The 22,297-nt window shown below is 38.4% G+C and overlaps 2 protein-coding genes across 7 annotated transcripts in view; both read right to left on the bottom strand.

Moving 5' to 3' along the window:
* Positions 1–20,636, bottom strand: part of SLC12A6 (solute carrier family 12 member 6) — a 110,323-nt gene extending 89,687 nt beyond the window's left edge. For 5 of the 6 annotated variants that reach the window (XM_053929022.2, XM_053929021.2, XM_045202048.3 and 2 more), the window contains exon 1: positions 16,296–20,636. In XM_053929022.2, the coding sequence (XP_053784997.1) occupies positions 16,296–16,566 (271 nt within the window). In that variant the 5' untranslated portion in view covers positions 16,567–20,636. The remainder of the gene's footprint in view (positions 1–16,295) is intronic. The other variant, XM_045202046.3, reaches the window with a different exon arrangement.
* Positions 20,637–20,774: 138 nt separating this feature from the next.
* On the bottom strand, positions 20,775–21,571 carry NOP10 (NOP10 ribonucleoprotein). Its single transcript, XM_024567739.2, has 2 exons — positions 21,459–21,571; positions 20,775–21,161 (listed from the first exon to the last, which is right to left on the bottom strand). Exons 1-2 carry the CDS (start codon positions 21,510–21,512, stop codon positions 21,021–21,023), a joined length of 195 nt encoding a protein of 64 aa, XP_024423507.1. The 5' UTR covers positions 21,513–21,571; the 3' UTR covers positions 20,775–21,020.
* Positions 21,572–22,297: the final 726 nt, after the last annotated feature.

Below are 22,297 nucleotides of genomic sequence, written 5' to 3'. Positions count from 1 at the left end.
AATGTGTCTTCTTTAATTCCTTGGTTGTCAGACTTCCATACAGTTTGATTTTCTGTCAGTTCTGGTTGTTTTTTGTTTTTAAATTGTTGTTGTCCTTCTTTTGGTTGTGCAAGGAGGCACTGTGTGTCTACCTACACCTCCGTCTTAGCCTGAAGAATGAAATGTTTACATTTAAAAAAAATTTATAATTTTCTTTTTTAGAGAGAGAGGAAGGGAGAAAGTGAGGGAGAAATATCAATTTGTTGTTCCACTTGTTTTTTCTTTTTTTAATTGAGTTTTAGAGAGAAGAGAAGGAGAGAGGGGATGGGGGAGGGGAGACAGACAGACAGACAGACAGACGTCAGTTCTCTCATATGCATCTAACTGCGGACCAAACCTACAATCTAGAAGCTAGGCAGATGCCCTGAATAGAAATAGAACCAGCAACCTTTCAGTTTATGGGACAATGCTCCAACCAACTGAGCCACACAGGCCAGAGCCATTGGTTGCTTCTTGGACATGCCCTGACTGGGGATCGAACCTGCAAACCTTGGCATATCAGGACGATAATCTATCCAACTGAGCTATCTGGCCAGGGCCTGGTATTTTTAAGTAGTAAGATATAGGCCACGCTAGAATAAAAGGACCTTTATAATGACATTACTCCATACATATTAGTTATTTTAAATTACTTTCAGTAAAACACTTTTTCTATGTCTGCTTTTTTAAAAAAAGATTTTATTTATTTATTTTTAGAGAGATGGGAAGGGACAGAGAAGAGAAGGTGAGAAACACTGATGAGTAAAAGATTCATTCACTCCAACTAAGGACCTGGCCTGCAACCCAGGCATGTGCCCTGACTGGGAATTGAACCAGCAACTTTCTGGTTCACAAGCCAGTGCTCAATCCACTGAGCCACACCAGCCAGGGCTGCTGCTTTTTTTTTTTTTTTTTTTTAAAGGCCATTCTTTATCAGAATGGGTCTACTTTGAGTAATATTTTCAAAGTACAATTTACTATACTACACTACCCAATTATGTATTTTTAATCATAGCTACAACTCATGATAACCAGCATTTTATTTTATTTAACACATCTATTAAATACACAAAGACAAGTTAGATTTAGTGAAAAGACTGAAACAATTAAGGAAAAGTCAATGGAAAATTATTTTCAACATAAGCATTCTCTATCAGATTGTTATACTATAATATGAAAAATCAATCAACTTAAGAGCAAATCATGTATTTACTTTGAGAATTGTATTATACAAAAACTATACAAATAATCTAGAACCACACAATTTCTTTGCTGAAATGATTCTGAAAAAGAATCTCTTAATTCCATGCTAAAAATGTATCTGCTATGCAAGAAAACTCTAAATTAACAGTGAGGAAAATCCCTGAAATTAAAAAGCCACATACAGCCCTGGTTGGTGTGCCTCAGTGGATTGAGTGCTGGCCTACAAACCAAAAGGTCACTGGTTCGATTCCCAGTCAGGGCACATGCCTGGGTTGTGGGACAGGTTCCCAGCAGGGGGCGTGTGAGAGGCAAGTGCACATTGGTATTTTCTCTCCTTCTCATTCTCCTTCCCTTACCCTCTCTCTAAAAATAAATAAATATACATATATTTAAAAGCCTTATACATTTTGAATATATGGATTTTACCAAATGTCATTCTGTTCATTCTTTTTTTTTTTTTTTTTAATTTTATTTGTTTTTAGACAGAGGGGAAGGCAGAGAGATGAGAAGGAGAGAAACATCCATGTGTGGTTGCCTCTTGTACACCACCAACTAGGGACTTGGCCTGCAACCCAGGCATGTGCCCTGACTGGGAATTAAACCAGTGACCCCTTGCTTCATAGGCCAACACTCAATCCACTGAGCCACACCAGCCAGGGCAGTTTCTATTCATTCTTGAGAGTATCTTGTAGATATGATGTTGGTTTTAGAAACATGTTTAGTAACATCCTTTTTTTAATAAAAAATACAATACCTGTATGCTATTAAAAAGCTGGAAATGTAAAATAGAACAGACTAGATTTCATGAGCACATACAATGTAGACTTAATTCATCTTATCTGTCTACACCTTTTCACAGAATTCTCTCTCAAGCTCTCTCTCACACACATCCTAAGGCAAAGTTTTATGCAAGTACCGTAAGTGTTTATGCAGAGAGGTTACACAAGTTTAGTGGGAGTGCTGAGCAAATAATGGATTTGCTTTGGAAACAGATTCAAATCTTATGAACCTCTCCTAAACTCCTACAGTTTGAAGACACGATTCAGAGAGCTTTATTTACTATTGGGAACTAGCTACCGCTAACCTTTAAAATTACAACCAGTTAATACTAATAGTTTGTGCTTATAGTATTCGGTTTATTAGAAATAGTAAAGAAAAGTGAAATCTACTTCCAAGCAGTTGCTCCTAATGTAGTACGTTTCAAAATATTTAGGGTAGATATTCTTATTTAATTGTTGCAACAACTAGCCAGCAACTAAATACAAGTAGAAACTAACTATATCATACTTTAATTTTCTTGATCAAGGTAAATTTATTAATAACTTTCAGCTACAAAGGTTAATCATGTTTTATCCCCAGCTGCAAATTCTTAATACTCTTTGTTCTATAAATCTTTATGACAATCAATTTGTAATCATTCATCCTATTGAGATGTGTTTGAGAGGCAAAAGATCTGAATTTCTTTAAAATATCTAACTTCAGATATGGAGTTATATGAAGAGAGGAAAGAGATCATATGTGCTAGAGCAGAGATTCTTAAGAAAATTATCAGATTTGCATGAAAGACTAACCCACTCCCCCACCCCTATTCAGATACTTATGATTCAAAGGGCCACTGGTAGGGAAACACTACCCCACATCCCCTTGAATGTGGTATAATTCAGGTTAGGCAAACATGAAAGGCTGTGAACCATTATTTTAGAACACTGCTTTGTAAATTATTTCTTCTAAAGAACTATTTTTCTTTAAATTTCCAATTCATCGTGGGCTAAAATTTTTGTAAAAAAACTAAAAGTGAATTACTAGAAAATGAAATAAAATATACAAAACACAAATTTCAATTTTTATTAGGTTCAACAGACATAAAATTGCTCTACCAAACTGCCATACAAGTTCCTTAAAAATGCTCAATTTCTGACCTTATCGCCTTATAGATAGGTAATAAACAGTTCATGGATCAGCATCATCTGCACAGTACAGTCTGAATAGGTCTGTGTTAAAGAATGTTGTAAATATTTTACTGAAAGAGAATGAGCAGTTCACTATTTGAGTTTAGAACTATAGCTGGAGCCTGAGAAGTGAACTGTCATTCTTTCTTTTTTAAAAGATTTTATTTATTTCTTTTTAGAAAGTGGGGAAGGGAGGGAGAAAGAGAGAGAGAGAGAGACATCATGTGTGGTTGCCTCTTGCATCCCCTCAACTGGGGACCTGGCCCACAACCCAGGCTTGTCCTCTGCCTGGGAATTGAACCAGTGACCCTGTGGTTTGCAGGCCGGCACTCAAATCACTGAGCCATACCAGCCAGGGCAGACTCTCATTCTTAAGTAGAAGATGTATATACATTTCCTTATTTACCATATTCAGCAAACCCTTCTTCTCCCTCAGATACTACAACAGTAAATATTAGTTTAAAATATGAAAATGGTCACAAATACTAAATTTTACCTTACAATGTAGACAATTATAGGAAAAATTAAACAAAGTAATCATTTTGGTGAGGACCAACTACCATGGATAAAAAGGACATAAAACTTCTAAATCTCAAAATTATATAAGACTGCCTATGGATTTTTATAAAATGGCATCAGTAATAAATATAGTACAATGTATTTGGGGGCTAACAACTGAAGATAATACTGTTGATAAAAAAAAACATTATTTTCTGATGGATTCATAATATTGTAGAGTAAGGAAAACAAAGAGTTCTCCAAATCAAACATTAGGAAAATCTCACACTTTGCTGAGACTGAAGAAATTATGCATTCATTCAATATATATGTGAGTGCCCACTGTGTGCCAGGAAAGAGGAATGCAAAGGAGAACAAGACACTGTCCCTACCCTCAAGGAACTTATGGTCTTGTAATCCAGTTAAGGATATAATAAAAGATTGCTTCCAGCACTTGGCTATTGTAAATTGTGCTGCTGTGAACATTGGGGTGCATAGGTTCTTTGGGATTGGTGTTTCAGGGTTCTTAGGATATAATCCCAGCAGTGAAACTGCCAGGTCAAAAGGCAGTTCCATTCTTTGTTTTCTGAGGAAATTTCATACTGTTTTCCAGTGCGGCTGCACCAGTCTGCATTTCCACCAAGAGTGCACTAGGGTTCCCTTTTCTCCACATCCTCTCCAACACTTGTTGTTTCTTGATTTGTTTGATGGCCATTCTCACCGGTGTGAAGTGGTATCTCACTGTGGCTTGAATTTGCATCTCCCTGATAGCTAGTGATGCTGAGCATCTTTTCATATGTCTCTGGGCCCTCTGTATGTCCTTGGAGAAGTGTCTGTTCAAGTCTTTTGCCCATTTTTTAATTTGGTTTTTTGTCTTCCTAGAGTGGAGTCATGTAAGTTCTTTATATATTTTGGAGATCAAACCCTTGTCTGAGGTATCATCTGCAAATATGTTTTCGTATCAGTTGGTTCTCTTCTCATTTTAGTGCTGTTTTCTTTATCCATGCAGAAGCTTTTTAATTTGATGAGTTCCCATTTGTTTATTCTTTCCCTTATGTTCCTTGCTCTAGGGGACATATCAGTGAAAATGTTGCTACGTGGAATGTCTGAGATTTTCCTGCCTATGTTTTCGTCTAGGACTTTTATGGTGTCACAACTTATGGATCAAAAAACTATGGTACATTTACACAATGGAGTACTACGCCAGCCGAAAGAAAGAAGGAGCTCCTATCCTTTGCAACAGCATGGATGGAACTGGAGAGCATTATGCTAAGTGAAATAAGCCAGGCAGTGAGGAACAAATACCATAGGATTTAGCCTTTAAGTGGAACCTAACCAACAAAACAAACAAGCAAGCAAAATATAACCAGAGACATAGAAATTAAGAACAATCTGACAGTAACCAGAGGGGAGGTGGGAGGGGATAATTGGGGGGAAGGGGGAAAGTTGGTTTTCAGGAACAACTATAAAGGACACATGGACAAAACCAAGGGGGGTTGGAAACAGGGGAGAGAGGTGGGGGTGGATGTCTGAGGTCGGGGGGAGTGTAGAGGGGTAAATGCAGACAACTGTACTTGAACAATGATAAAATATTTTTAAAAAAATACATAAATTTCTTGAAGAAATAAAGATAGAATGTGATAAAAAATATATATAATAAAAGGCAATATAAAACCAGGACTATACATACAATACAGTATAAACATAGAAAGAACCTTGAGAGCACAGCACACTATCGCCTTGACCTAAAGTTGTGCCTTCATTAGAGGAAAGAATGTAGGATGGCTAGTGGATAGCCACCTTAATTTGATAGCTATATCAGCCCAAATACAAAGAAGGCATTACCAAAAGCAGCTAAGTCCTCAGAGCCCTCAGTTTCCACTATTACCTGTTGTTTACTATATTGTTACTCCTTATATAAGGCTGCCCATCTCTTTCATTATTCTAAAGTCATTATGGTCCAGGTATGATAGAACCCCAGAATCACCAACCAAAGAGGTAGCACTGACAGCTATTTCATTTCTGATACGCACATTTCATTCTTTTATTATGAAATACTTGCTAGATGGGCTTCTAGTCAACACTATAAACAGTATATAGAAAATAAAACTGATATTAAGCAACATATTGTCAAAACATAATTCCAAAAATAAAACTAAAAGCACAGTTCAAAACAAAATATCCTGGTTAATTTTTACCTCATAGAAAATGTGTCTTTGTAAATTATTACTTCCTCCCTCCCTTGCAACAAAACTCCATTTTAAAATAGATCTACTGCCCTGGCTGGTGTGGCTCTGTGGATTAAGTGCCCACCTGTGAACCAAACAAAGGGTCACTGGTTCAATTCCCAGTCAAGGCATGTGCCTGGGTTGTGCACCAGCTTCCTAGCTGGGTATGTGCAAAAGGCAACCACACATCAATGTTTCTCTCCCTCTCTTCCCCTCTCTAATAAATAAATAAAATCTTTAAAAATAAATAAAATAAATAAAATGAGGGAGTTGAGGCTCAGAAAAGTGAACTAAAAAAATATTAACTTGAGGTCAGATGGACCGATGCAACTGACTAAACAATAACTGGTTAGGTATTTCAGCACTACTACACTGCCCTAGGTCTTCGCACATTATTTGTGTTAAAACTGGTAAAATTCACACTGTTAGGACAGATTTCCTTTTAGGAACATAGAACCTTAAGTTATTTGGAAAACAAGTCATATTGCTAACTTCCCCCTGCCACTATCTCCTTTCATGCCCCCAATGCCAAAATAATTACAAAAATGTACATAGAACATAGAAAATGCATTTCTTTTATGCTTCCTCTACTGTACTATGTAACTGAAACTTAGTTAATGTTTCAACAGAGCCAACTACTGTTGGTATAGTAGAGAAAGTTTTATGACAAGAACAATGGTATTGGAATCACTCACACCTAGATTCAAATCACTATTTTTCAATGTATTACTTGTATGATCTTGGGCAGCTTACTTAACCACATCAGCTTCAGTTTTCTTAGGGATAAGAAATCTCACATTAGTTCAAAAGAAAATAACTTTTTTAGAGCGAAAAACTATCAAAACCAATGATTTTTCAGAAAAGGAAAGAATTAACTTCATCTAATAATCAGTAAAGAAAAATTTTAATGATAAACTAGAAAAAATAAATCAACAAAACATAATTTTACATGCAGTTTACAGTATAAATTAGCCAGGTATAAAAATAAGTGCTACTTCTAGATCTTTTTAAACAGACTTTAAAAATGGTTTTATTTATTTATTTTGAGAGAGAGGGGAAGGGAGGGACAAGGAGAGGGAGAGAAACATCAATGTGCAAGAGATCAGGTGCCTCTTCCATGCCCCCAACTGGGGACCTGGCCTGCAACCCAGGCATGTGCCCTGACTGGGAAGTGAACTGGCGACCTTTCAGTTCACAGGCCAGCCAGCACTCAATCCACTGGGCCATACCAGCCAGGGCTAGTTTTTTGGTTTTGTTTTTGTTTATTTTTAAAAGCTAGATGTTAATACTCTCAAAATAGTATAAAGTTGAATTTCAGTTGAATTTAATTTCTTACAGCTCCTCAAATTGAAAAGGTACATGTGTGTACAAGGATTTTTAGCTATTAGTGTTTTCTTTTTTAAACTAGCAACATGAGAAACGAATAGTCTTATCCCAAAGTAAAAGCAGACTTAGCTGCTAAAATGGAGAAAATTCACGTTCCACTTTGCCGAAAATTAAAGCTATCTACCAAATGGTTTCAACTGTAAACAGATGAATGCTATCGAGTATTTTGCATGAATTTCTCAAGGTCATTAGAAATGTAATAAGGCTTAGCAACACAGTAATAAAAATGCAAAGCAGAAGTTGCCACTGATATATTTAGCAAGGAAACCAAAGACTGAAACCCAGCTCTAGGCTAAAATAACAGAAATTTAAAAAAGAAAATAAAAAAACCAAAGTTAGGATTAACACCTAAGCATATCTGTCATTTCCTTATAACTTAATGCTGCTTTTGTTCTCTATTTCTGTTGTACTTTTCAACTACGAAAAACTCAATTTTAGAAGGAAAACAAAAAGCTTCAGCCCTTACATTTTTTCAGTTAAGACATCCAAAGTTAACTTCAAAATATCAGGTTTTGCATAGCCTCTCAAATTGATTTATACACAATATTAACTTGATTCTGAAATTTTGTTAACTCTAAATTCCACTGATGATTTAATGGTGGCTTAACATTCTTTAAAAGTAAAATGCACCTGAATGTCAGAAATGTTTAAAATATGACAAATGAATACCTCAGAAGTGAACAAATATGGTAATATTTCCTATTAATCAACTATTGAGCTCCTGAAGTTAAAGTAAGGTGCTGTGTGTGTATTGTACTGAGTTAGCCAAAAAGTTAATTTTGTGCTCATGTCTTCATATTTAATTGCTGGGATTCTACAAAATACAACAATATACTAATCACAGGATTTTAATGGGAATATCTTGTTTTCCCATTTACTTATAACACTTCATTAAAATAATGCATTGTTTTACATATTAAAATATATAATTTCATAATTCCTACAATATAGCTGTCCAAACTTTCATACCTACTGTTAAGAAACATATCACCAAGAACTTAAAACACACATAATTTGCATTATTCTTTTTTTTGTCAAGGTTCCCTTTTATTTTATTTTTAAATTTTATATTTATTGATTTTAGAGAAAGGGAAAGGGGGAGAGGAAGAGAGATGTTAGTTTGTTGTTCCACTTACTTATGCATTCATTTGTTACTTCTTGTATGTGCTCAGACTAGAGATCGAACCCGCAACCTCGGCTTATGGCATGGTGTTCTAACTAAGTGACCTACCTGGCCAGGGCTAGACAATTTGCATTATTCTGAGTTAATAAGCCCACTTCGTATAGCTGTGTAACTGTGTCAGGACAAAAGGGCAGGGGGCTGCAAGCTGTGGGCTGATACACAGTTTGGTCTTCTCCAGTGAAGCTTGGAAGGGATGCCTTTTTAGAATTTGCACAAAGGTCTTTTTAGTCCACAAGTATTTATCAGGCAGAGGGGACAAAATGAGAGTTCACTATCCGAAAGTTTACAGCATATAACCACCCTCATAGCTCATTACAAATTGCCTTAAAAGTCAGCATTAGAAACTTTTCCCTTATTCTAACACCCTTAAAATGGGAAAACATGACTTTTATGAGGTTCACAGGTCCCCAACAGTGTCTTCTTCCTTCTTTTCTATTCCAGTACAGGTAGTATCAAAACAAAGCTTATGAGAATCTGGAATTAAGAAACACGCCACTGAGAGGAAAAGAATGAAGCGCCTGGTAGGAAAAATTAGTGAGGACACAGAAGAAACCACTAAGGGTAAACGACAAGTAGTTGAAAGCAATCACTTTACCAATCACTGATATTTAATCGAATTATCTAGAGCATTGTATGACAGACTTCTATAAAAGGAAGCCCTTTCTATTAAAGCACCTTAATTACAGTTCAACCTTTTAAAGCTTTTTTATTACAGATATTTTCCAATATACATAAAAGCATAGAGAACCGTTAAAGGCATCCTCGTGTACCTTTGAATCCAATTCAACATATTATAAATGTTTGTTAATCGTGGTTTGTCTATCTCTCCTCAACTTTTTGGGGGGGAGGGGGGAACATTTCATTTCATCTGTAAATACTTTTGTGGTAGGCAGTTAGACAGACATGATAAAGACGATGCGTCAGGTACAGAAGGTCACTGGGACGGAATGTCTCAGGTGCCTAGCAACCTGCTAAAACTGAGGAAACAAGGACCTCACCCCCAAGGTAACCTTGCCTCCCCTGACACACTGCTGGTCATGTGGTTTAGAACCCCTGACTTCTCTTATCACTGGTCATGCAGTTTGGACCCTCCCCTGACCTTTCCCCTCCTGGCATGTTGCCAGTCATGTTACAGATCAAGAAGGAACAAGGGGCCAAAGAGTGGCCTCACTTAACTTCCATGTGAGTCCTTACACGCATGACCACTCTTAAGCATTAAGCCCCCAGGACAGTGAGGCCAGTGCGGTTCTGGCCTGCATCAAATACATCTGGGCTTCAGTTGTATTTGAGCTCCAGGCCCAGAAAAACAGCAAAACCAGACAAGCCACATCACAGCTAACCTCAGAACAACTGCATTGACTAATGATCCCAGCCCTGGTGTTGACCAGTTAGTGGAGACCACAATTCTGAAAGGACACACCTGGAAAGCTGATGAATATTATATTGAGACCCTCCCCATGGGAATTCTCCTAAGATCCTGGCCCTTAGCCCTTAGGATGGAGGACCCAGCTCGGGAGTACACTCCCCCACCCCTGTCCCGCACTCACCTTTCCTTTCCCCTCTTCTTCCCCTCACCCAAGTGCATTACTATTATCTCCCTCCCTCCTAAGCTCCAAGGACCCTTCTTTTGCCTCTGTAACTTGTTTCCTGAGTCTATTTCTTCTGCATATCACTTCAACTATCTCTGTGACTTTCTAAAAAAAATTCTCTTATAGTTTGACTCTTGTCTCTGAAGTCTTTCTTTGTCAGAACTCAAGTATGGAAGTTGCTGAACCAAGGTCTGGTCTGACTCCATCGGCCTAGCACCTGGTGCCATTTTCACCGCAGCCAACACTTCAATATGAAACTCCATAGACAAAGGCTTTACATTACCACAAAGTCATAGACACATGCAAGAAGACTCACAATAATTCCTTAATATCATTTAATACCAAGTACATGGTCACATTTCCCTGATTATCTCAAAGTGTCTTTTTTCAGTTGTTTTGTTCACATGAGGATCCAAAGTTCACACATTGCATTTGGTTGATACTCTTTATCTATAACAGCTTTCCTTTCCTTGTCACAGCTCTCCCTCTACTCCATGACTTCTATTTGTTGAAGGATCTAGTTATTTGATTAAATTACCCATATTCTGAGTCCAGCTGATTGTTTTTTATGGTACAAAATAGTATATTATAAAGTTTAATCATTGGCTATGGAGTATGAAGAAAAGGGGAAAACAGCTGTGGTTCATAATCAAAATATTGCAGACAACTGATATTGAAAACCCTTAAAGATGAATCTATCAGAGGATGATCAGGTGAGCCAGGGAGGTACCAAATCCATGTATTTTTATAAAATTATCCATCTTCTTACATTATATAATGTTCTGGCTCACCGTGAGAGTGCCAATGTAAAAAGGATAGTGTTCAATAACCAAATGATATTAAAAGTATATTTAAAAGAAGGGTCATCATGATCACCTGTGACTGGTAATATGATGTAATTCACTTATTTTGGTTTGAGGCAAAAACTGTAAGTTTCTTTTGAAAAGTATTCAAAGAGTGCTTTAGTACTTTGAAACATGTTCTTATGTAAAAAAATAGCTTTTGATGTTTCTTAGTCAAACATTATTCTTATTAAACCCTAGCAGGAGAAACTGATGAGACCTATCAATAATACAGAATTGGTGGATCAGCCGAGTAGGCTAAATGTCCATTCGTAATGTAATGATTTCAAGCAAAGATCAACATTTTATAAAACCTACTGACATTTAAGGAAAAACCTGCTGCTTTTCCTGAACTTCTGTTCACCCTTCAAAGCCCTGCTCAAGTGAGAAAGTTTTTAGTATGCATGTAGCATTAGTCACTTTTTCCTTTTGAGCTGTGGTCTTCAACTATGGTTTTATTTGAGAACAAGCTGAAGAGCTTTTAAAAACTACTGACACAATTAAATCAGAATCCCTGGGAATGGGGCAGAAGTATTCTTTTTTAAAGACTGCTAGGTCATTCCAATATACAGCCAGATGAAGTATCACTGATTTAGTATGTACATTTCATTTATCTTTCTTATAGTATATTTTTAATTTTTATTTGTATTTATCTTTTTTTTACTATAGATCTTCAACTCAATACATATTTATTGAGTACAAGTTATGTGACATCACCATTATTCTGGGCCCTGAAGATACAGAAACAATGTTGTATCCCTGTCCTTAAGAGAACCATACGGCCTAACTGAGAAAGATAATACATAAACAAAACAAAAATTAAGTGAAATAGGTGCTGTATAGTAATAGCCTGTATAAGGGATGTAGGGAAATAAAGAACTAATCTATTCTACTTGGGTATGGGGTTGAATCAGAAAAGGTTTCAGAAAAGATGACTCCTTGAAGGAGGGACTTACCTTAATTATTTTTGCATTTTTAACACCTAACATTCATTGCTCCATAAAAACTTGGTAACAGTGAGTCTCAAAGTTGGTATACATAGAGTTCCTTGAATCGACTGGCTTTTACTTTTACTCCACTTCAGATATCCACTCTCAAGGCTGCACAGCCTATCATGTTAACACAGGAACTGCCCCTCCTCTGAAACCATTAACTCCAACATTCAACTGTCTGACGTCAGTCTTTTATCCTTCTACATCTTTCACAACCACTTTACCTTATCAATTCCTCCAGCCTATTAGCATCTCCATTTTACCTCAGTTCATCATTTTCCTTTGCTGTATTTTTCTATTGTATTATTCTGAAATGTGCTGTATTCTATTATATATTTCTATTGTTGCATTTACCATACAGCATTATAATTTATATGAAAATGGGTTTTCTTTCTCTATTAGATCAAAACTTTCCTTAGAACAGGTATTAGATTCTTTTTATCGGTACTGTATCCTTAACACCCAGAACCGGGCCTGACCCATAAGTGCTCATAGATGTTTTGATGAAGCTCCGATGAAACGGTGTTCTGTCATTTTCACCACTATGGCTGAGCTCTCCAAAGGCTGAAACTGTATCTTACCTGCATGTTTACTATAACACCCTACCAGAGTGCCTCACACAAAGTGGAACCTTCACTGAATTGTATAAGGTTGAAATATATAAGACATATAAAAATACGTTCCCTGATCTTTTTTGGTATTATTATTTTAACGGTCATTTAAGACAACTAAATGGTTATGAGGCAAATGTGATAATGTTCATCCTAGCTGAGGCAAAATTAGGTAAACACAAAGCACTGGATGAAGCCAGGAGGACTGCGCTTCAGTCTCGGCTTTGACACTCTGTGATCTATAAAATAACCATCTCTGTAAGTCTTAGTTTCCTCATTCATTAACATGAGGTGTGACCAGAATTCAATTCTTGATTATCTGAGGTTCCCTAACATGCTATGTACCTCTTAAAAAATTTTTACTATAAAAGTGATACACTCAACATAAAAAGTTTTACATATCCTTCTGAATTGTTTAAATTCCTGCTTTCCATTCTATTTTCAGAACTCTCCAGAGATAACCACTCTGAATGAACAGTTCCTTCTGTACCTTTAAGACATTCTTCATGCATAAGCAAATACAGTGCTAAGAGTCTTGATTTTATTTACAAACTGGACAGTCCCATAAATTCTAATGGAACCCTGACACAATGAAAGGAGAACAGGTATGGGTTGAACAAAAAGTCCATTACGTTTTTTTTGTACTATTGTTCTAGTAGTGCTTAGTTGTTTTTAACTTCATTTGAAACAATTTTGTTAGACTATATTGTCACAGCTGTCATATCAGTGTACATTAAAAAAAAAACATCAAAATTGGTGAATTTTTGTGCAGCCATTTTAATATTGAAGGTAGAAGAAAATACACAGCATTTCTGGCATATTATGCTTTATTATTTCAAGAAAGGTAAAAAAGTAACTGAAATGCAAAAAAAGATTTGTGCAGTGTATGGAGAAGGTGATGTGACTAATCAAATATGTCAAAAGTGGTTTGCAAAGTTTCTTGGTACTATTGACATTTCGGACAAATAATTCTTTGCTGTGAGGCTGTCTTATGCACTGGAAGATGTTTAGCAGCATCCCTGGCTCTATCCACTAGAAGACAATAGTGGGAGACAGCCGACATACTCAAAATATCCAAATCAACAAACTTATTGGTGAAAATGAAAAATGTGTCTTTTATTTTACAGAAAAAACATAATGGACTTTTTGGCCAACCCAATATTTATACTTTGATAGCAGAAAGATAATTACCTACTTTCAAAAGACCAACAGTAGAGAAAATTAAAACAGAGAAATAAGTATTTAAACCAGTGTGCTTTGGCGGGTGGGGTTCAGTGGATTGAGGGCTGGCCTGCCAACCAAATGGTTGCTGGTTCAATTCACAGTCAGGGCACATGCCTGGGTTGTGGGCCAGGTCCCCAGTAGGGGGTGCACGAGAGGCAACCACATGTTGATGTTTCTCTCCCTCTCCCCCTCCCTTCCCCTCTCTTTAAAAAGAAATATATAAAATATTTAAAAAGAAAAAGTATCGCTCTGGCTGGTGTGGCTCAGCAGACTGAGTGCTGACCTATGAACCAAAAGGTTGCTGGTTCGATTCCCAGCCAGGGCACATGCCTCAGTTGTAGGCCAGGTCCCCTGCTGGGGACATGTGAGAGGCAAATCTATGTATATCGCCCTCTCTTTCTCCCTCCCTTCCCCTCTCTCTAAAAATAAATACATAAAAATCTTTTAAAAAAAAGGAAGGAAAAAGTATCACAGAATTCTAAATATTAAAATAGCCAACACAATTCTGAAACATACTACGAGCCTAAAGGTAGTAAATTATAGAAAAGGAAGTAGTACTCTTTCTATACTAACTCCAACCCAGAGAAAAATGTAGATTACATATATCCTTCATTTTCTTGACAATAGCATCCTTTGAAGATCTCTAACAAGGGCATTATGAAACCAAAGGTGAAATAATGATATTTATAACCAGTTCCCTCTCATGGTGGGGAAAATATATGACAAGATAATAGTCATAAGAATTAAAAAAAAAAATTAAGAAAGAGAAAAAGGCCATCCTCAAAGTAGGAAATAAGTTTCCCAAGAAGTTAATTTCCCTTTCATCGGGTACCATAGAGTATTTAAACTTTAAGGACTGTGTTAGATACAGAGCCAAGTTTTAACTTCTGTACCCACCTAAACAACATAGATTTCACCTAGACATGTCCCCAGTAGTATAGTATAGTATTTATCCTTATAGTATAAATCGATACCATTCTGGACTGTAAAGAATGCTTACAGGTAAGATAGTAGCCTGGACAAGGATACTGTTCTGCAAAGCTAACACATTCCAGAAACAAGCCCAGTTTTTAAAACAAAATACAAATACAATTCTATAACATATAAGACACAAATTTAACAACACTTAACTATAAATTACCTAATGACAATAACAGCAATTAAAAAAATCAACATGCTTAGTCTTCACCTGGTATTTTTAAAAACCTAGATACAGTACAATAAATAACTAAAACTATAACTTAGTGTTAATTTGGGGGAAAAGGCATTTTTTAATTTCATAATGTAATTTAACACTGTGGTACACAGTATAAATTTAGTCAATCTGAAAATAGTTAAGTTCAGGAACCAACCTGTAATATCTCCATTTAATAAATGATTCGTTGAGGATAAGTGAATTCTAGGACTACAAACTTTACCAAATCTACCTTGTCTCCAGAAATTTAAAAATACAAACAGAAATAAGGAACTAAAATCATTCTAATTTCCTGCACCCTTTAGGTTAGGAGGAACAATATTTCCTGACACTAGAAAATGGCAAGTCAGCCTTGCTTTCACAATTTAGTGGTTGAAGCTATTGTTTTCAAATTTGGGTAGAATATAATTTTTAGAGTCTAAGATTCTTAAAAGAAATTTTCATTATCAGACACATCAACATTATTAGAATACAGAACAAAATATATAAAAAGATAAAACTAAATATGTAAAGCAGTATAGCAGTTCTCAAACTTTAGTCCTAAACATGTTCTGATCTCTCCATTCATCTCTCTCTTCCCACTAAATCCAATGAAAACTTCCAAGCTAGCCAAACAGAAATTGATTCAGGAAGCTAAAAGTGTGCAGTGGTCAATCCAAGTCAGAAGTGGCTTGTGTGCTAGCTGCTTCCTGACTACAAAGGTTCAACACTCAATACATTCTAATTAAAGTTCAAAGTTTAAAAATTATGCAGGAGTCAGGCCCTAAAAGTCTCTTTAGAATGTCTCTATTGGAAAGAATAGCACACTGGATGTAATCTATGCAGCCTCATCTGGAGTGAGCTTAGCTACCTGAACCACTATCTCTGTAAAATACAATTTTTTAAGGCCCAGGTAGCTCAGTTGGTTAGAGCGTCATCCCAATACACCAAGGTTGTGGGTTCAAATCCCAGTCAGGGTACAAAAAGCAATCGATGAATGCATAAATAAGTGGAAGAATAAATCAATGTTTCTCTCTCTCTAAAATCAGTAGATAAAAAAATTAAAAAAGAATTGTGATACAATATCTTAAGTTCTTGTAGGAAAGCCAGTAACTAATACATGATCAATAACTACTCGTTGTAAGTGGCCTTAAAAGCAGACTCTAAAAGTTAAAGCTAGCTTGAGTCAAAATATAATCTTTCTTTCTTACCCTACACCTTCCCACATACCAAATTACTACTGCAGGGAGCCACTATGCTAACTATTTCAAAAGGTTCCTAGGCATCTCAAAAAGAGGTACCCTGGTATAAGAGAAAAAAGTCAATTTCCCAGAAGACAGTCATCCTTGGTAAATAAACCAGTACTGAAATAATCCTGTTATCTGTGTTTCTACTTACCCTCAGTAACATCCTGGGGGTTAGAAGTCCGGTCACTGGCTGGATCCAACGCCACAGTTGCCACTGAAGTGGTGGCTCCAGACATTTCACTCATAGGCTCACTACGGCTGGTTTCAGGCACACTTTCCCGGGAGCTAAATCTTACTCGGGAACTGGATCGAGAGCTGAGGTCTGGGCTGGTGTCTGACAAACCTGGAATATCATCGATCTTTGTTGGTGTCACCATGAACCGAACTGAAGCCATCTTGGTGGTGGTTTCTGGGGGATGCATTTTTCTTTTCCTTTATAAGGGCAAAGAAAAAAAGGAAAAACCAGCAAAATCTTTCCTCCTACGCTAGCTGCTTTTGATTGCAAAAATAGAAAAATTAAAAAAAAATCAATTACCTTGATTTATACCACACAAGGAGCCCCAAATAAGAATCTTTATACTCAGAATTCAAGCAGACTGTCCTAGAAAGTGCACTACCAGTAGCTGAAAAATATTTTTTAAAAAAGACAGAACGATGCCAATCTCACGTAACTTTGTTCCTTCAGAATGAATAGCTATCTAGCTAAGTTTCTTGGTCCAGAGCTACGGGCTCAGTGCCATGGTCTTAGAGAAGCAGGTGAAGCCTTTCTTCCCTCGACCCTCAGGTTTCGGCCAAGGTAGGTAGTTCTTTATCTGGTAAATGTCCCACGGTTTCAGTTGATCAAAGTGTGCACAGGCCCGCCCTTATCATGCAAATATAGCAGAGAGGTTGTACACCGGCCACCTGTTGTATATCAGGTGAATACCCCACAGGTCTGGGTGGGAGGAGGTGTAGGTATAGCCACCCGAGGTTTTTGAGGCCGATAATCCACTTGGGTCTGGTGGGAGAGGTGCGCAAGCATAACGGGAAAAATATCCCACACTAGGACAGAGGAGAATGATAAGAGAAGAGTGAGCAGAGGAGGATGCTGCAAAACGGATTTCTGCCTCCGAGAGGTCTGCGAGGCGGGGGAGGCGCCCGCTCTTCTCACAGAAAGGTCCCCGGGATCTGGGAAGAGCAGCGAGCAGATCGAGACACCTGACTGCAGCTAAAGGTCGTGGCAGGTCGTTGCTAGTCCATGGAGCTCACGGTCCGCTCGTTGGGTTTCTCTTGCGTGTGACAGGACGGGCCACCCCTTCGCCGAGAGACGATTTCTCCCCTACCAGGTCCCTGGCGTAGGTCAGCCCCTCGCCGTTTTCCCTTCGAGTCCTAGCAGAAGAGATGACGGCCTCGCAAAGCTGACCCTAGCTATGCAGAAGGGGGTGGCAGTGAGGGGAGGAGGAGGTCGCAGGAGCAGGATCCCGACGCCAGCTGATGTGGGGTGCGCGCGCAGCTGTTGTTTACGAGCCGGTAACTGTTTTCAGAGCCGCAGCGAGTCCAGGAGGGCTCAGGCCGCGCAGGGCGCCCCCTCCCTGGCGAGGCACCAAAGTAGCAGTTACATGACCTCGCTGCTCCCGTCCCCCGGACAGGCAGGCTGTGCAGGAGCCGCTGCAGCCCCTTCCTTCCCTCCTGGCTTATTCCTCAAACGAGGTTAACGGTCCACAAGAAGTCGGGGAGCGATTGGAGGGCGGAACTGTCCCACTGGTTCCCATAGCCCCGCCCAGCCTCTGCCGCCCGCAGACCAGATAGAGATGCTGGAGCGCATGCGTTGGCTGAAGTCGCTGCGGAGCTGGCGGGTGAGGGGCGGGGCCTAATGTGGGGGGGCTGGAGCAGTAGGGGAATTGTAGTTTCGTGTTTGGACCTGAGCTACCAGTGAGCCTGACAAAACAAATCCTTTTCTTTCTTGGTCCTGCTTCCTTGTGTCTACTCACTGTGGAGGCACCTCAGGGAGCAGGTACTGCCTCTTGCCCTTAGAATCTCAAAACTCCCTCTTTAATAAAAAGCGTCTCTGAAAACTCAGGATTTTAAAAAAAAATCACAACCCTCCCAATACCATATATCTAGGTTTGACCCTCCGTGGAATATTTCTAAAGCATTTTATCAGCGACTTTCAAATGGTGTGCTGCAAGAGGCATACTGGTGCACCGCAATAATCTTTACAAAGCACGCAGTACCTGACTATTTAGTCAGGGGCCCTGACCTCTTTTCCCTTAGATTGTCAAATAAAAAAATGACAAAGCCAACACAATAGCCATCCAGTGTGAATGAATCAAAATTCTGTTAGATTGGCAAAATATATTTTTTTTGGTGTGCCACAAAATTTTAGTAATTAGTTTATATTTACCTTGAGATGAGAAGGGTTGGAAATCACTGCATTGTATCCTTGAATTTATGCACTGTTATATTTCCCCCCTTTTTCTGTGCTTCAAACAAAATGCTATGTCCTTTAGAAAGGATACATTGCATAAATCATGTATTTATGTATTAAATATGTAGTTTGTCAACCAAACCTAATAAAGCTGGAAAAAATGCTATCTTCACTTTCTAGTTAGACTGAACATTCCATTAAAATGCCTTTAATTTAAACCTGAAGACACTTTCTCTGGACTACATTCCCAGTATTTCCCCTACTATTGCCACCAGAATATTTTTCGTAGCATGTTTACTTAATGCACCAATAGGTGTTCAATATGTTTTGGTTCATCAATGCTTCATTTGAGAGAAATTTCCTGTAACTTCACATACACTATATATATATATATATACACATATATACACACACACACACACACACACTTCCGACATATATACAAACACACATATAAATATACTAAACCTTTTAAGACTCTTCTGTTTCTGAGCATATCTCAGATGTTAATAGCTAGGGGATGTCTTAAGGAAAAAAATCCTTGGCATATTCAAACCAGTTTGCCTTTCTCTTCTACTTCAGTTTGGGGTATTTCCAGGTGGAAGTCATTTCAATTCAGTCTACACAGAACATAGAATGGACCAAAGTTAATCCTTTTTTGTAGGGGGGGTCAGTAAATTATACAGGATTACAGTCAACTTTGTTTTTAAATTGGAAGATTTCATTAACTGACTTTGGTGCTTAAGAAACTTCCCTACATCTTTTTTCTAGCCATTTGCAGAATTTTTAATATTTCTTCCACCATTATCCCCTTAACAGGAAAACTTTTTTTTTTTTAATTTTTATTGTTATTCAATTACAGTTGTATGCCTTTTCTCCCCACCCCTCCAGGAAAACTCTTTAAAAGATCTGTCAGATCCATTGCTAAGAACCCCATAAGTGAATGGGCTAAGAAATAAAAAATTGCTCAACAGGAAAAAACTATTTATTTCTGTAAGTTAAAGTAATTAATCTAAAAATCATGTCTTCTGTTAACTATAACTCAAGTTTAGAATTTTCTTTCCTCAGCAGTCACCAACTATGATGAACTTTTCTGCTGAGATGGTCAGACATCAGAGTCCAAGAGAAACGTATCTAATCTTTTTAGGGCCAGTCTTAATAAATTAAATCTTCTCTGACTTAAGTAACATCTGCTTCCGGAGTCTAGAATTTTGATGCAATAGAAAAATATTGTATAATTAGAACACAATCTCCACAGAGAAATTTTTTAAATCTGTGGCATTAAAAAAACATTCAAATCCAATGTCAAAAGCCACAAATGAGAAGATTGGGAAATGAATGGATTAACCTGACAAGGAGAGGTACTGTAGAAAGAAAAGCAAGCTAGCATTTTTTGAATGCCCATATACAGTACTTTGCCTCATTTTCCCTCTAATGGAATTGAATGAAAAATTTATGGCTGCCCCGTGACAGCCATTCCAGTCCTCTGAAATCTCCCAGGTTCTGTTGTTGTTAACCCCCAACAGTAGATTGAAAAATAAAATTCCTGCTTCAATCTCTCACATGTCTTTTAAATTAAGATCCATGTAGTGTTCCACATAGCAGCCAGCAGCTAGCGAGTTAAGTTAGGTGTAAGTTAGGTGTAAGAGGGCAAAGCCTTGATGGAGAGAACTAAAAGCCTGGGAACATTATTACCAGAGGGGCAGTAAGTATGCATAAAGGTATTCCTCTTCACAACAGTTGGACAACACTGTAGATATATTAAGGTCCACCACTGAACCCAATCAGTTTTAGAGTTAAAAGAAAACTTGGAAATGATGAAAGTGAGACTAAACAGGTTAAGTGATTTTCTTAAAGTTATGCAAAGACGGGAGAATACTCGTCTCCTGACTTCCAAATCACTGCCTCTGCTCTACAATATGGCTATTACTTGTCAAACAACTCTTTCATTTGGAATCAAAATGTCATTTCAAGTGTCAAGAAATTACTTGTATTATCACAGGAGTATTTTTCAGTGAATGCTGACAATTACATAAAAGTCTTTCTCAACCTTCCCTTCCCCAACACCCTCCTATCACTAACAGTACAGAGCTACTGCTAGAGCAGCTACTTAAGATTTTCTTCCAAGCTTACCCCTTGTTTTACCCCTGGGTTACTCTTCCCTTTCATCTCCCTCGTCTTTTCTTAAACCGCTCTCTTCTTCCCACAACATGTGAAATGAGAGCTCTTTCAAATCATTTTAATAACCTGACAGTGAGTCAAATATAAAAAGCAGATTCAAAATTGTTCCCTTTAAGGCGATGCTACCACGATTGCCTCGCACACGGATGAGCAAAGGTAATGATGACACCGGATTCCAAAAAGCAAGGGTGGCTAGAAGGCTTCGAGGCTCACAAATTGAAGAGCTTGGTTTCAGAAAGTCTCAGAGGGGTCGCAGGCGGCAGGAAAGACATGAAATTTAAGGAACCCTCAGAGTACAGGCCGCGGTTGCTGGGTCATCAGCACTTTGAAACGTTTCTTGATGGTGATTCGGTGTCTAGAGTATTTGTCATCTGGGGAGAACCGAGCAGGATGGGCAGAGCAGGTCTGTTGTCCCGTAGGGTCAAACTTCTGCTCGAGGAGGAAAGAGAGGGCACAGTCTCAGTACAGGTGTGGTGAGAAAACTCAATCACTGGCGTCATAAGGGAGATGGAGGTTGGAACGGGGAGGGGAACACGCGACAAAGGGTAAAGAGGAAGACAGGAGGCGCGAAGGTCAGAACAAGCCTACACTCCAGCTTCTGCCGCGCCTGGCTTCTGGGCTTTCTGGTTTTCCCTACTCATCAGGGCAACTCGGTGGCTAGTTTGAACCTCTCCTCCCACCGACATTTCTCGCCATGCCCATTTACACCCTGTTTCCTCTTCTCACCTTCAGGGTATAGATGCGGTCTCCCTGTTCATTGAGGTAATACTGGAGAAACATGATCACGCTGAAGCCGGAGGTTCCAATTCCGTCTGCAGGTCAGTCTAACTGACGGCCTCACGTGTTTATCAACTTCCTTCCGGTATAGCCGGCAGTCTCTCTCAAGGCATGCTGGGAAAAGTAGTTCGTTGTAGGCCTTTCTCCAGCTAGGCAGAAGGCGGCGCACTGGTGCAAGGACTCGGCCCAGTTGCAACCAAGTTGCAACCTTGCAGGCTTTGGAGCCAGTTGCAGCCTTGCAGGCGTTTTAAGACACATGGAATGTGCCCATTGTGTGCCAGACATTGCTAGACTTTACAGGGGGATAGGGATGGATATGGGTTGAACATTAGTGAATAGAAGCCTGTCTTTATCGCAAGGTGCACACCCATTACCAGGGCGGTGGTTTTCTAGTGCGTGGAAAAACAAAGGGGTCCAGGATTCAGAGCCCCTTTACCTTAGGGAAGAAAGAAAGTTTTCTTTCCTCCCCTCTTTTACATCCGATTCCCTCGCCCTGTTTCAAAGTATTGGCGGTAAAGAGAGCATGACGGGTATCCAATATTCTGTACACCAAAGAGAGCGTGCAGTTATGTTATGAAACCGGTGAAGTATGTTTTAGTGGTCGAACCAAGATTCAAACTAAGGTCTCTAGCACAAATTCATCGCTCTTTCTTATAGTGGTGAGTACCTAATAATAGCATACTACGACCCGTCTCCTAGAGGTATTTCGAATATTTTAAAGAACGGAGAGATTCACCTTATAGGACTCTAAAGAAATGAAAATTGAACTCAGATAACACTACAAAGAT

This window comes from Desmodus rotundus, chromosome 7 (genome assembly GCF_022682495.2).
Source record: "Desmodus rotundus isolate HL8 chromosome 7, HLdesRot8A.1, whole genome shotgun sequence".
NCBI lineage: Eukaryota > Metazoa > Chordata > Mammalia > Chiroptera > Phyllostomidae > Desmodus > Desmodus rotundus.
Note: the sequence above shows the minus strand (reverse complement) of the source record. Positions and strands in the feature narration are given on the sequence as shown.

Bases quoted from the DNA above. Each gene is read 5' to 3' on its own strand.
- NOP10 (XM_024567739.2), bottom strand. From the start codon at position 21,512: ATGTTTCTCCAGTATTACCTCAATGAACAGGGAGACCGCATCTATACC. The intron at 21,162-21,458 runs GTGAGAAGAGGA...CTCCTCGAGCAG, and splicing joins ACCGCATCTATACCCTGAAG to AAGTTTGACCCTACGGGACA.